This window comes from Pristis pectinata, chromosome 7, assembly GCF_009764475.1.
Source record: "Pristis pectinata isolate sPriPec2 chromosome 7, sPriPec2.1.pri, whole genome shotgun sequence".
NCBI lineage: Eukaryota > Metazoa > Chordata > Chondrichthyes > Rhinopristiformes > Pristidae > Pristis > Pristis pectinata.
In genome coordinates, this window is record NC_067411.1 from 26,483,454 (window position 1) to 26,499,763 (window position 16,310).

The following is a 16,310-nucleotide window of genomic DNA, read 5'->3' on the forward strand; positions in this document are numbered from 1 at the left end:
AACAGACAATACTGGAAATACTCAGCAGGTCAGGGCACATCTATGGGAAGATAAACAGTCAACATTTCAAGTTGGAGACCCTTTGTCAGACCAATTGTCAGTTGCTCCTGGTTCTGGTTGTTACAGTTGCTGCTCTTCCTTCCTCCAAGTCAAATTGGCGATAGTAGCAGCCACTATTAACAGACAAGCTTTACTGAGAGTAATTAAATGAAGCATATCTGAAGAAAGTGATCTAAAAGTTGGAAACACTCCATGCAATTCAATTTCATGATGTGGAGCACACGATAAGTCATGAATCACTCTCTACAATCAGTCTTTGAAAGAAATTGCAATGCAAAACACACATAAATACTGCACTACACAATGGAATCTCTAAGCCATAGAATTTTAAGTTTTACTGGCAGGTTCAATAAGGAGAGATCTCGACAATTTTGGTTAAAATGATGACAGAATCCTGAATACATTAGAGACCTCCAATTATATGTACTCATTGCCTTAGCTTATACAGAACAATCGGAGGTTAAGGAGACTGCGGATGGAGGGTAGGGGCACCTACATAAGCACCACCACTTAAACAGCCGGGCATCCCGTTCCGAACAGGAATTTGATTACTTTCAATCCTAACACTTTTTTATTATCAATACACTATTCATTTCTAGTGCACCATATAGATAAGTAGATATTAAATAGTGTTAAATAACTTTAACTTAACCTAAAAATTGCAGTGTTACAGTAATAATTTCTAACTGACAGGTAGTCATAATTACATCAAGTGCTTAATGGTACTGAAATAATTATGTCAACAGGAATGTTATGTTGTAAAACTGCCTGCCAACTGGAGGTTAGAAAATAGCTCTGATGCTGGATGATTAATGATTGAATAATATTTCAATAGGATATTAAGCATGAATGGAGACGGCATTTTAAATTCCCTCAATTTTGTTTCCTCAGTTGTTTACTTGTTTGGTCAGTATTACTAATCTCAGCAATTTACTGTTCTCCACCATTAGATGAGTCACCGTGGAAATGCAATGGAAAAAATCAATTTCCCATTTATTTATTTATCCTGGTGAACATGGCATCAAACATGAGATATTAACATTGGCAATTATGAACTTAGTAAAAGAGCCATCAAACAGTACTTCTCCTCAGGCCAGAGAAACTAAATTTAATTTTACAAATCCTCATTCAGATATCATTTTCAGCAGAAATTTCACATCGGGATCAGATACTAATGATAAATAATGGTTTTCAGGTTCCTTGTGGTTATAGCTCACCAAATCATCAAACAAAGAATGGAAGTAGCAAGGTTTACAAAAACACAGCAGATATAACCATCACTCTGAGCTTGGTGAAGCCACAGGTAACCTCAGAGCAGGAACTGCAGGTATTTTCAGTAAATGAAGGAGAAGGGAATAGATGGACGTGTTGACAGGATCGGATGAAGTAAGGCAAGGGGTGGGGAGTCAGTTGATAAACTCTGCCATTGACCTGTTAAGCCAAATGATCAATTTTTGTGGTCTACAATTACAAAGCCTAATTCCAAAGCCTGGGGATTCCATAGTGTACTGCAACATCCTTGTGTATTTCAACATCCATGAAGCTCTTCCAAAAGCTGATGATAGGCACCAATTCACAACTTACCGTTTGCTCCGCATAGTCCACAAATTTGTTTCGGGACCCTCTGTTTGTGTGTGTGACATGTTAATACACAGAGGACCACAAATGTGCACAGAGGCATCCAATGGTGTTCAATGTATGTCTGAATGCAACTTCTAGTATTATTTATCAGCATGTGCTGGGTCACTGTACGACATGGAAACACAGTGTTCATTCAAGTTAAAGGTGCCCTGCCTGAACAGGTGCTAGCCTGTGGCGCAGGGCACACAGAAAAATTAATCAGGCAAAGTCAAAGTCAAAGACTGAAAAGGAAATCATGCTTGACCAATTTATTGGAGTTCTTTGAAGAAGTAACATCTGCTGTGAATATAGGAAAGCATGGAAGTACGATACTTAGATCCCCAGAAGGTATTTAATAAAGTGCTGCATTAAAGGATATTGCAAAAAAAATTAAAGCCCCTGATGTTGGAGGTAACATACTGGCATGGATAGAATATTGCTTGCTAACAAGAAATGGAGAGTCAGCATAAATAGGTCTTTTTCTGATTGGCAAGATGCAACAAGTGGTGTGCCATAGGGATCAGTGCTGATGTCTCAACTTCCTTACATAAATGACTTGGATAAAGGCACAGAATATTTGGTTGATAAATTTAGCAAAGATAGATGGGGAAGTAAGTTGTGCAGAAGACATCAGGAGGCTGCAAAGGGCTGTGGACAGATTAAATGAGTGGGCAAAGATCTGACAGATGGAGTGTCATGCAAGAAATTTTTGAAATTGTCCATTCTGGCAGGAAAAATAAAACAAAAACTATATGGTGAGAGATTGCAGTGCTCTGTAATGCAAAGGGATCAGAGAGACCCAGTGCATAATTTGCCAAGTGATAATATGCAGGTACAGAAAGTATTTAGGAAAGCTAACATAATGTTATTATTTGTGAGAGGAATTAAACACAAATGTGGGAATCTATACTTCATTTATATGGAGCAATCATGAGACCATGTTTGGAGCACTGTACAGAGTAGTGGTCTTATTTAAGGAAGAATGTTAATGCATTGGAAGCAGTTGGGAAGGCTTACCAGACTGGTGCCTGAAACTAGTATGTTGCCTTATGAGGAAAGATTGGAATTAGTTTATTATTGTTAACTGTACCAAGGTACAGTGAAAAACTTGTCTTGCATTCTGTTCATACAGATAGATTTATTACACAGTGCATTGGGTAAAACAGTACAGAATGCAGAATAAAATGTAACAGTTACAGAAGAAGTGCAGTGCAGGTAGACAATAAGGTGCAAGGTCATAACAAGGTAGATTGGGAGGTCAAGAGTCCACCTTATCGTACTAGGGCTGCTGAACAGCAGGATAGAAGCTATCCTTGAGCTTGGTGGTATGTGCTTTCAGGCTTTTGTATCTCCTGCCCGATGGGACGGGGGAGAGAAGAGAGAATGTCCAGGGTGGGTGGGGTCTTTGATTATGCTGGCTGCTTTACCGAGGCAGTAAGAAATATAGACAGAGTCCATGGATGGGAGGTTGGTTTTCATGATGTGCTGATCTGTGTCCACAACTCTCTTCAGTTTCTTGCAGTCACTGGCAGAGCAGTTACCACACCAAGCCGTGATGCATCCAGATAGGATGCTTTCTATGGTGCATCGATAAAAATTGGTGAGTGTCAAAAGGGACATGCCAAATTTCTTTAGCCTCCTGAGGAAGTAGAGGTGCTGGTGAGCTTTCTTGGCCATGGTTAGACCAGGACAACTCCCCTTCCTGAAGTCAATGACCAGCTCTTTTGCTGACATTGAGGAAAAGGTTGTTGTCATGACAGCATGTCACTAATTCTCTATTTCTTTCCTGTACTCCACCTCATCATTATTTGAGATCCGGTCCACTATGGTGGGTATCATCTGCAAATTTGTAGATGGAGTTAGAGCAGAATCTGGTCATGCAGTTGTGAGTGTATAGGAAGTAGAGTAGGGGGCTGAGGACACAGCCTTGTAGGGCACCAGTGTTGAGAATAATTGTGGTGGAGGTGTTGCTGTCTATCCTTACTGATTGCGGTCTGTTGGTCAGGAGGTCAAGGATCCAGTTGCAAAAGAGAGGTGTTGAGTCCCAGGTCTCAGAGTTTGGTGATGAGTTTGCTTGGAATTATAGTATTGAAGGTGGAGCTGTAGTAAATATACAATAGTCTAACGTGGGTGTCTTTACTGTCCAGATGCTGTCTTTCCTATCCAGATGCTCCAAATTGGACCAGCTAGCTTGTGTCTGCTCATGTCTAGAAAAGTGAGAGGCAACTTGAATGAAAATATATGAGATCCGGAGGGGTCTTGACAGGGTGGATGTGGTGAGGATGTTTCCTTTTACAGAAGGATCTAGAACTGGGATCACTGTTTAATAAAAGGAGCCACCCATTTCAGACAAAGATGAGGCAAAATGTTTTCTCAGAGGGCTGTGACTCTTTCGAACTCCTTTCCTCAAGGAATGTTGGAAGCTTTGAATATTTTTAAGGCAATGGTAAATGGATTCTTGATAAGCAAAGGGGTGAAAGGTTACTGGGGGTAGTCATAAATGCAGAGTTGAAATTACAATCAGATTAGCTATGAACTTGTGAAATGGCAGAGCAGGGTCAGGGAACTGAGTGCATTTTCTTGTATCTATTCTAAGATCCAGATGTCAGACAATTTTTATAATACATTTCTGTTTGCACAATTATTTCAATGCCATTGGTCACTTGATGTGCCTGAGAATAAGAAATTACTGTTATCCTGCAGCTTTTCCACACATTCATGTGCTTTTCCACTAACTAATACTCTGATCCTACCAGCACTTCCTCAGTCCTCTCTCCCAGCATACCCGCTTTCATTACCAAAGAGACCTGGAATCACAAACTGTTTTCCTCCACTTGCTTCTCAATAGTGGATTGTGAATAGGAATCATCTTTGAATTTGTTAATCATGCAAGGCTGATTCTATTAGACACAAACTTTGAGCTTCATGTGCTATGGAGTTTTGCACCAGCCCTCAAAAAGATCATTCATTAGCCTGCTGTAATATACCTTTTACAGTTGCCAAAGAACATCTAGGCCATGGTAGTATGGTGATATGCAAGATCTGTCTAAACAGAGAAGCCAAAAAACCCTTAAATCCTGAGTGAACTTTTTTTCCCAATTACAACCAGATCACTTGTTTTCATAAGGAAATAAAATATCAAAGTACGATGAGCCTATAAAGCCAATTCTCCTCTTTAATAAGATCGTAGCAAACCCTGTGCTTCAAGTCCAATTTCCCCCCGATCCCACAGTGTCCAAAAATCAATTGATCTCTGCCTCAGGAAATAATCAGCCAATTAAATTTCTCTACCCAGAGGCCTATCAAAGACATACAACCCGCAGTATTAAAAATCTCTCTCTTTATAGTCCTAAACCGATGACGGCTTGAGACTCCCACTCCTAGATTCTCCAGCTGGAGGAAATAACCTCCCCCTATCTATTCTGTCAGGTCCTCATTGTTTCCCCATCCCTAATGACTCAATAAGATCAACTCTCAATTCTTTCTCTCTGTCTTTCCTCACAGGATAGTACTCTCATCCTAGTAATCAATCTTGGATTCAGTGCAGCATAGGTTCACAAGGCAAATGTATCCTTTAGACAAGTAGAGCAAAACTGCACACAGTGATTCCAAATGAGGTCACACCAAAGCTCTGTACAATTTCAACAAGATTTCCATATTTTGGTACTTCAACCTCTGTGCAATAAAGACCCAAGTGTCATCAGCCTTCTGGATCGCTTGTTGTACCTAAAGTTCACTTTCTGCATCTCATGAAACAGCAAACCAAAATCCCTATTTTTCAATTTGTCACTGTTTAAAAAATATTCTGATTCTCTATTCTTCCCACCAAAATGTATAACTTCATATTTTCCACAATATTTTTCATCCCTCACCTTGCTTCACATAAACTGTTCATCTCCTTTACAACTAACTCTACACTTCCCTCATGATTCCCTTTCCCACCTAATCTTGCATGCGAGAGAGATGATGATAGTGGGAGATAAGTGGGGACTTGAGATTGTTCTGCAAGCCAGCATTGATTCGATGGCCCAAATGGACCTATATCATAAGAGAATATTAGAAGACATATTACCTTTTCATCTAAGTCCTTAATACAAAATAGGAATAGCTGAGGACCTAGGACTGATCCCTGTGATACCCCACTTAACAGTTCACCAGCCCCATTATGACCTATTTATTCTTACTCTCTGCTTTTGAAAGAGTAGGATTGCAAGGAGGATTATCTCCTCCCTTAAAATTAGCTACTCTTCTGGCATCTAATCTACTGGAACTGGCAAGACTCCAGTCATTCTTTATGTGTGAGCCTAACAACAAATGCCAGCAAGTCATTCAACCAGAGCCTTAATACAAACATGAACCGGTTTTCACCAAATGATCATATTCATCTAGCTGATCTTGCTCCTCTTTAGCCTATGGGTGTGAAGGTTAATTGTGGGCCCATCAACCGAAATCAAACACATGGGTATCAGTGTAAAGCTCTTGGAGTCCCTTTGGTTTGGTGCAAGAACAGACAATGCACTTATCCATTAGGACTTCTTGTGAGTTGCAGGCATGAATATTAATACCGTCCAAGAGCAAAAAAAGATTCAACCTTAAATTAAACAAATGTGTAGACCTTGGTTTCCTCAATTTGTTTATATATAAAATATTACCATCTAGTCATCCTGAAATGATCTTCCTTAAATAGCTAATGAGCTGTGGTACTTATGATGATTAGTATTACTGCTACAATACATCATGTGCGTTTCACCTTACTGCTTTTTTCCTAAATGGGAGAGGTAGAGACAGAAAAACAATTCCCTATAACTTTCCACTAACTGGTCCAATAGAGGGTAAATTGTTCATAATCCATAATCCAATTCACAATCCCAATATCTGCATTGCAATGACATATACATTAGGAGTTGCTTGTTGGGACCTAATTTCAAAAGTTAGCGAATAACAGGAGAGAACAGAAATCAAAGGCTGCCCTGTGAAAACACCACCAAGCAGGCCCAATAGCTAAAAGAAATCAGCTGCAATAACATTCTATTTAGGAAATATACTGTAGCGACTCACCACACCAGCATCGAACCAGTTCCCGCTACAACACCATTTTTTTTTTACCCATTTGGAGCTATTGCAAGCCTCTCCACAGGTCCTAATCAGAGGCTGAGTGTAATTGCCATGCATTTATGATATCAGTGCCTGAAACACTGCCAATGTCAGAAGTATCTTGGAAATAGAAGAGATGCTCCAAGAAGGTGCCAAAAGCCTGGGCCACCAAGTACAAATTCACTAATATATTCATAATGTACAATTACTACTCTATAAATTTTCAATTAAGATAATATTTCACTAATGTCTCAAAATTACAAATGTGAAAAATAAAAATATTTTTTAAAAAATCCAGGGTGGATAAAAGCTTAAGAAAAGATAGTGGAGGGACTGTTTTCATTTAGTTCTACTCTTACTTGTCCAGTCAAAGCCAGAATATTTTCAACAATGGCTTCTTTCATTTCATATTGCTACAATGCAACCTTCAGAACCATCCAACAATCCACCCTCATCCTATTTCTCTTATTTACATGCTGTTCCCTCATGACATCATTGAAGCACTTAGCCCCAACTTTCATATTTATATTGCTGACATCCAGCTTTATCTCTGCACGTCTTCTCTCATTTCCTCCATAGTTACCTATTTTGAGACAGGAGGCCATTCATCACATCAGGTCCATGCCAGCTATCAATACAGCAATCCCATAGTCCCACTCCTCTTTATTTCCACTTAGTCCCATAATTTATTCTCTTTCATATGCCTATCAACTCCCCTTTGTGTAAGTTTGTAGTAAAAGAATTAAAGAGCAAATTTACAGTAGCCAATTTTGGGCAGGCACGGTAGTGTAGCGGTTAGTGTAACGCTATTACAGCGCCAGCGACCCAGGTTCAATTCCAGCCGCTGTCTGTAAGGAGTTTGTACGCTCTCCCCCTGCCTGCGTAGGTTTCCTCCGGGTGCTCCGGTTTCCTCCCACATTCCAAAGACGTACGGGTTAGGAAGTTGTGGGCATGCTATGTTGGCACCGGAAGCGCGGCGACACTTGCGAGCTGCGCCCAGAACACTCTCTATGCAAAAGGTGCATTTCACTATGTATTTCGATGTACATGACTAATAAAGATATCTTCACCTTATCTCAATTAACCTATCAGCATATCATTGGAAACTGACAGCACAAGTGTCCAAAAACTACTTCAGAATAAAGTGCAACTTCCTCCAGAAGTTCCCTCCAGAGAAAATCATTTGCCTTCAGGAATCTACACCTTGAGCCCTGCCCACCCCTTCCTCTCATAAATACTCTACCCCACTCCCTGGTCCTTGGTTACTATTAATGGTTAAACCAGACTGATTCCAATTTTGGACTTCTAGTTGATCCCAAGAAAAGTTTCTGATCTCATATTCTCTCCACCTCAGAGAGTCTATTTCCACCTTTATAACATAGCTCAACACTGCTCTGGCTCAGATCATCCAGATTCAATTATTTCAATGCTCTCATTGCCATTTTTCCATCCTTCATCCTTTAAATCCTCAACAATATCTAATCCCACACCAGCTCTATCGCTGCCATCCTTGTTAATGTTTATGGGCAACCAGTCCCCAAATTTCACAGTATCATACGTATGTTTAAATCTCTTAAGGGTCTCAGCCTCCTTATTTCTGTAACCTCTTCCAGGCACTATCCATTCCCAAGAACTCAGTTTGTCCAGTTCTTGCCTCTTATATCCCTCTCATATATGACAACACTGCACCCATGACCACCACATCATCCACTAATGGCATCGCAGACATCAACCACGCAGAGGAATGTTCTGAAATTCTTTCCATAAAATATTCTTCCCATCCACCTCCAACACCATTAGCCAAATATTTGGACATCTCTCTAAAAGTTTTCATTTCTGGCTCAATGTACAATGTTAGTTCAATATCCTTCCATGTCTCTTTTGTTAATATAAAATCAAAAGAGCAATATAAAAGCACGTTTTGGTTCTGGTGTCTACAACAACTTATGAATGTATTGCTAAGAAGTGGACCATTCCAATATACTTCACAGGAGTGTTAACAAATAAAATTTTCCACCAAGAAATACAAGTGCAAATAGGAAAAATGAACAAAATCTTGATAAAAGAGGTAGGTCACAAGAAGAACCAATAATAGTTTATTTTGATGGGTTCATAATTGATGCTTACTCTGTATATTGATCTATACAGTCTAGATCACAGACACAGCAGCACACAACAGTTTTGAAGAATGACCAACAGCAGTTGGAAGATACCACAATACTTATGCTTCCTTTTATATTGGTAATAGATTTAAGTTGCCAAGAAAACATTTTCAGCTTACTGTATTCTCCTGTATATATCTACGCAGAAGCAGAATATCTGTCTCAAGGGATTGCCTTCTGTTGTTTTCCATGGTCAATATACAGGTGTTTGGTCCATTAAGACACTTCTGCAGAACATAACTGTCACCAAAGGTCTTCGAGATTCCAGATGATGGAGCAATGCGGGAATTCTGAAGACTGAGAAGGAGAAAAAAGGCTATGAAATATTTCAATGTACCTGCCTTCCCAACAGCTTCCAAAGGTGGACTATGCTTGACTGAGCCTATTCCCCACACTAACCTTATCTGCCTGCACAAGGTCCATGTCCCCCTGCTGCCTAGCTGTTCATGTGTCTGTCTAACTGCCTCTTAAAACATTGCTATTGTGTCTGTTTCCATCACCACTCCTGGTACCACATTCCAGGCACCTACCACCTCTGTACTAAAAAAAATTGCCTTGTAAATCTCCTTTAAACTTTCCCCCTCTTACCTTAAACCTATGCCTTTCAGTAATTGGCGTGCCAGTCTTGGCAAAAAGACTCTGACCACCTACCCTCTCTATGGCTGCTATAATTTTAGAAGTTATCGGGTTGCCCCTCAGCCTCTGACTCTCCAGAGAAAGCAATCCAAGTTTGTCCAAACTCTCCTTATTGCTAATACTGTCCAATCCAGGCAACATCCTGGTGAACTTCTGCACCCTCTCCAAAGCCTTCACATCCTTCCTGTCATGCATTGACCAGAACTGGGCATAAGACTCAAATATGGCCTAACCAAAGTTTTATACAGCTGCAACCATGACTTGCCAACTTTTATGCTCAATGCCCCAATGAAGGCAAGCATGCCATACATCTTCTTTACCACCCTATCCACTTGTGCTGCCACTTTCAGGGAGCTATAGAGTTGCACCCCAAGACCCCTCTGTACATCAATGCTCCCAGGGGTCCTGCCATTTATTTTCCTTTTGCATTTGTCCTCCCAAAATGCACCACTCGACTCACACTTGTCCAGATTAAACTTAATCTGCCTTTTCTCTGCCCAAATGTTCAACTAATCAGCATCTTGCTATATCCTTTCACAACCTTCCCTACAATCTGTAATTCAACCAATTTTTGTGTCATCTGCAAGCTTGCTAAACAAACCACTAACATTGTCCAAATCATTAACATACAGTGTATATTACAAACAGAGGTCCCAACACTGACCCTTGTGGAACACCACTGGTCACAGACCTCCAGTCAGAATAACATCCCTCCATTACTATTCTGTCTTCTATGGCCAAGTTAATTTTGAATCCAACCTACCAACTCACCATGGATCCCGTATGACTTAATCTTCTGGATCAGCCTATCATGAGGGACCTTATCAAATGCTTTAGAAAAGTCCACATAGACAACATCCACTGCCCTACCATTATCAGCCATCTTTATCACCTCCTGAACAAACTTAATCAAATTTGTAAAACATGATCTCTCCTGCACAAAGCCATGCTGTCTTTCCAAATACAAGTAAATCCTGTCCCAAAGAACCTTCTTCAATAATTTCCCTACCACTGGTGTACGGCTCATTGGCCTATAATTTCCTGGATTATCCAGATTGCCCTTTTTCAACAACATTGGCTAATCTCCAGTTTTCTGGGATCTTGCCTGTCGCTAAAGAGGAAACAAAGATCTCTGTCAAGGCCCCAGCTATCTCCTGCCTTGCCTCTCAGTGTCCTGGGATAGATTCCATCAGGCCCTGGGGACCTATTCACCTTAATGTTCTTCAAGGAATCCAACATCTCCACTTTCTTAATATCAACATATCCCTCCCTGATATCACCATCACGCATGTCCTTCTCTTAGGCGAATACTGACGCAAAGTAAACATTTAGTACCTCACCCACTTCCTCTGGCTCCAGGCATAAATTCCCTCCTTTGTTCTTGAGTTTCTCTACCCTTTCCCCAGCTACCTTCTGTTTTTTTTAAATATATATACAAAACGCCTTTGGATTTTCTGTAATCCTACTAGCAAGGACATTTCTCTCCTGATTCCTTGTATAAGTTCTTTCCTGCTTCCTTCATATTTCTCAAGGTCCGATTTCAGCTTCCAAAACCTTACATATGCTTCATTTTTCTTTTTGACTTCACTTACAAAACCTTTTGTCATCCAAGTTTCATCCTCACAGAAACACTGGTCCTAAATTCTAACCAGGTCTTTAAAAGACTCCCACATGTCAGGTGTGGATTTACCCAATAACTAGTGTTCCCAATCTACTCTCCCCAGTTCCCGTCCAATACTGTTGTATGGGTGGTGTAAAGCAGAGTGTCCAGATGTGGTATATCCAACTCCTTTGATCACTGCATTACAGAAGTAAAAACAAGAAATGCTAAAAATACTCAGCAGGTAAGGATCCGTCCCCCACCATCGCTTTAATGTGGCTTTTAAGGCACAGAAAAATTTCTGGGCAATGATGTTTCTATTGCACCTTTTGTACTGAATTGGGGGACAGATAAAGGGATAAAGCACTGACCAGTGGAAATACTTTAATACTGTTGGAAAAGGACAAATTGAGTTGATTCAGTACAATGCAGTGAGTAAAACTGTCCTCTCACTTTCACCCCTATGAAAACAGAACCAATACAGCACTTCTTAAATCTCAAAGCTACATCACTCAAACCGATACATTTACTGTAATCCCCTGCAATCTATATATTTAATTCTACAATATATTTAATTCTACAATTTTCCACTCATGTAACATAACATAATATATAAAGAATCATACAAATACTTGGGACTCCCACTTCATTCAATATTTAAAATACTGCACTCATGACTTGAATTTTACAGAAATGAAACAGGCTTGTAATTAAGGAGCTACAACACACATTGGAAAAGCAGATATTTTTCACATTGCATCAGGTACTTACTCTTTGAAATATTCAGCAAGATGCTGCATTCCATTCTTCAATGCCAAGTCCACAGGCGTCACCCCTTCCTCATTTGGCACCATAACAGCTTGGATTCCACCAGGTTTGCACAGCAGAAACTGAGAGAATTTATATAGACGTAATCTCACTGAAACATGTAGTAAGGTTTCTCTGGGAATTAGCTCTAGAAAAAAAAAGATAAGGAAATCAGGATAAAGGGTTATTTGAGGCAGGCACAGTAGTGTAGTGGTTAGTTTAACACTATTACAGCGCCAGCGACCTGGGTTCAATTCTGGCCACTGTCTGTAAGGAGTTTGTATGTTCTCCTCGTGATTGCATGGGTTTCCTCCAGGTGCTCCGGATTCCTCCCACATTCCAAAGACATATGGGTTAGGAAGTTGTGGGCATGTTATGTTGGCACCAGAAGAGTGGCGACACTTGCGGGCTGCCCCCAGCACACTCTATGCAAAAGATGCATTTCACTGTGTGTTTCGATGTACATGTAACTAAAAGCTTTGGAAATGCTTAGGTAACAGCTGTGGAGAGAGAAACGTGGCTACATTTCAGATCAGTGACCTTCACGAGAACTAGAAAAAATTTGATACCACTGCATACGATAGAATAGAAAAATCAGTGTTTCCCAGAGAATAACACCATCACATTCTTTCCTGGATCGAATTATGCAGCACTGGAAATTTCACCAAAACAGAAAAAAAAATCAGTGGTTGGGGTTGATGGTCAATGCTCATTCAGTGGGTTGAAGGACCCGTTTCCATGCTGTACCTCTCCATGGCCCTGTGACTCTATTGTCCGTTGCAGTTATGATTGTCCAGGTGAGCTGTTTTCATTATCACATGCAGATATAATAGGATTAGTTCACACTAATCCAACATGCATCTGACATTGTCCTCTCACAAGTTAACCTGCTTTTCTTGATACTGCAGGCTCTGCAGCTACACAATTTAAATGGGGATGCTTTGGCAGGTCACAGCCCTTTGCTGGGAATCCAACTCTGGTAGGTCTCATTTAACAAAAACAAGAAGTGTTGGAATCACTCAGCATGCCAAGAAGATTCAGTTCAGAGAGAAACAGATTTAACGTTTCATGTCAAGAACCCTTGATCAGAAAAGAACACTTTAGAAAACATGTTTTAAGTTGCAAACATGGGGGGCAGTTGAGAAAATGTCTGTGATAGTGTGCAGGCTAAAGGGGTCAAGGTAACAATTACTTTAAAAACCAACAGTTAGAAACAGAAGGGAGACAAAAAGAAACAAATTCAGAGAGGTGCAGCCACATTAGTGGAGGGACGGAGAGGCAGACGGAGAGAGGTTACGCGAATTCAATGTTGAGTCCCAAGGGCTGCAACATGCCCAGATGGAAGATGAGGTGCTGTTTCTTGAACTTACAGTGGCCATCAGAGCTATGCAAGAGACTGAAGACAGAGACTAGAGGGGGAGCGAGGCAGAGAACGAAAGTGACAAGTGACAGGACACTCAGAGTCAGTCTTGTGACCTAAAGATAGGTATTTTGAAAGGCAGTCACCCAATTTAATTTCTTTTTTAAAACTATTTGTTATTTTGACAACTTTGGTCTGCACCCTTTCACAGACATTCCCTTTGTCTTCAGCCCTCCACCTCACTGCAACTTAAAACGTATATGTTTTCTCACTTTTCCAGTTCTAATCACTGCACAAATCTCAATCACCCAAAATGAACAGCTCCGCTTCCCCACCCAGCAATCACCCAACACCAACTCCACAAAGACACTATCGGATCTGGTTATCTTCGAATCCACAGGTTCTTTCAGGAGTCCAAGAATGAGTTGAAAACAACTTCGTGCTTCACAAAGTTTTAGTGGAAAAGTTTAAAACAAAGAAACAGTCAGAGAGCACATGGCACTAGCTTTACTACTAGGAGGTGAATTGAAACAAAGGAAGTAAAAGTGAACTAGGGCTAGAGGAGAGGGCGGGGGGGGGCGAGCGAGAGAGCGAGAGAGCAGGGGGAGTGAGAGAGAGGGGCAAGAGAGATTAACAAAAAACGACACCTTTTTCCCTGAGATAACAGGTACTCCTTAGGTAACAATTGTCCAATCAGAAAACCTATTAGATACCTGTGACAAAATCAACCAATGAGTGAACACGTATTCACCTGATGGACAAACCAATAAGCTAAGAAGCAGCCATTCCTTGTACAGCCATCTGAGGTGTATTAAACATTATACATGTTAAAAAACTACTTAAAACAGTCGAATCCAACAGCACCGATCATGGGACACAAGCACCTCCCTCCTCAGGGACCAACCACCTGAGCAAGCCCCCTACCCAAAACACTATCACGATTATTTGTAATGAGACTCACCCCAGGGACTAATCACCAAATCTTGACCCCAAAACCACCCACAAACCAACTCAATCCACGAGAAAGAGAATATGTTACAGGTAAATAAGTAGGGAAATAGAACGGGTGGATTGCCCTGAAAGCTGGCATAGACAATGGGCCAAATGACCTCCTTCAATGTCATTATAAAATATCAATGCCTAACAAGTGCAATCTATCATTTTCTGACTATTTTAATAAACTTAATCAGCTAAACTAAATCTCAATTAATATTTCTAGTAATCTTACTAAGGAAATTTCACCACATTTCAGTCAGAAAAAGTGAACAATCCAAACAGGATTATTTTCTATCATTTTGCAAAATATACTTTTATGGTGATGAATTAAAGTCAGGTCTGTTGGACTGAAAACCTCATTATACATCTATATAACATAAACAACCTTGAAAAACAAGTACTATAAATTGGGTACAAAATATTCTTTCCCTACTTAAAACAAAATCAAATCAGCTAACTGAACAATGAAAAAAAAGGAACATTCTTCTGATCACTTTGACCAACCTAAAATTTCAATACCTCAGGTGTCACCGTTGCTAGGATAGCATCTTTAAAGACCAGGGCATCTGCCTGTTTTATGCACATATCCTATCTCACAAAACACATACATGGTCATCACCTGATCAAAGTGACTAGATGAAGTCCCATATGGTCACCCATATGGTGTAGTACTGCTGCACAATTTTTACCTAGCTATGCCACTAATTTTAAATCTTCGAGTGAAGGAAGCAAAAGCTAAATGTTTATGAGGTACTCTTTATCAGTCTAAAAGCAATTAGTTAAAGAACATCTGTTATAGTTGCCGAGTGAGCCACTTAGCTTTACCAATGTTTTCCAGTTTAATTTCCAACTTAGAGACTTGCAATCATCTTCTTTTGCTTTCAGAAGCTTGAGTGAACTAGCCAATACAAGGAGATCATCCATCATGCTGCATTCAGGTCTACCAGGTGGCATCCCTGTATTGTTCCTCTTCACCTTTAAACCTCTATGCTGGGGTGAAATATAACTTGAAACAAACTATATTTGACATAGTAATTTGTAAAAAGCTATGTGCCAACATAAAGGTAAAAACAGCTAAAATGCACTTGTTTCTCTACTACTGTACCAATCTAAGATCTACAAAACACTTACTGGCCATCAGCAACATTGGAGGTTCAATTCACAAAGGCAGTCTTAGTCGTGGATTTTTCCTATTTGAGGCATCTCTACAACCACTCTACTGCTTACCAGAAATTGGATGGGGATACAATCTAAGAGCATTCCGAACTACAGTGAGTGGTTTGTTGAACTTCTAAAACATTTCCATAATATCCCATCTTACTTTTCTGCAGTACAGTTGGCAACATCTAGGCTAGAGTTATTACTTATGCATTAATTAAATCTTTGAAAAATGCAACCATGCATAAATGGATACAAGACCAAAAAGCTTTCATTCTAATTACGCCAACAAATTATACAAATTGCTTGAAGACTCCTGGAATCAGCCCAATTAAACTGTACCATTAGACAGAAACAATAAAAGAATTATGCTATAGTTCAGGACAAAAAACACTTACTGCAAATACAATGTGATGACGCACAAAAGTGATTTCCATAATTATTAGTGCACACCAGTTATGTAGTACATAAAGTGCACTGGACATTTGTATGTCTTATTGCTTCAGTTAAAACAATTTCAAAATATTATTCTAAAGTTTTCTTCAATGTGTGATACACTACTCAAATTAGAAAAAAAAATCAGATTTGAACATCGCAAAACAATCCAAAGAGTCAACAAATTGTTTGGTGAACGACTTACTTGAGGAACGACTTAAATGAAATAACAGCATTTTTGATGGACATTTAGGTACTAAAAATTGTGTAGTAAATATATTAACACATAAACGTACTTCCTTATCTAAAATGGTGAGTAATAGAATGGATATTCAGTGGATAATATTTAGCTTCATCACCTGGCTACTCACCCAATTATTGT

The 16,310-nt window shown here is 39.8% G+C and overlaps 1 protein-coding gene across 7 annotated transcripts in view; it reads right to left on the reverse strand.

The window, feature by feature from the left end:
• Positions 1–16,310, reverse strand: part of arhgef28a (Rho guanine nucleotide exchange factor (GEF) 28a) — a 283,580-nt gene that overhangs the window by 207,866 nt on the left and 59,404 nt on the right. For all 7 annotated transcript variants that reach the window (XM_052019926.1, XM_052019922.1, XM_052019928.1 and 4 more), the window contains exons 5-6: positions 11,944–12,127; positions 9,056–9,233 (exon numbers count right to left, since the gene is read on the reverse strand). In XM_052019926.1, coding sequence (XP_051875886.1) covers positions 9,056–9,233; positions 11,944–12,127 — 362 coding nt within the window. The remainder of the gene's footprint in view (positions 1–9,055; positions 9,234–11,943; positions 12,128–16,310) is intronic.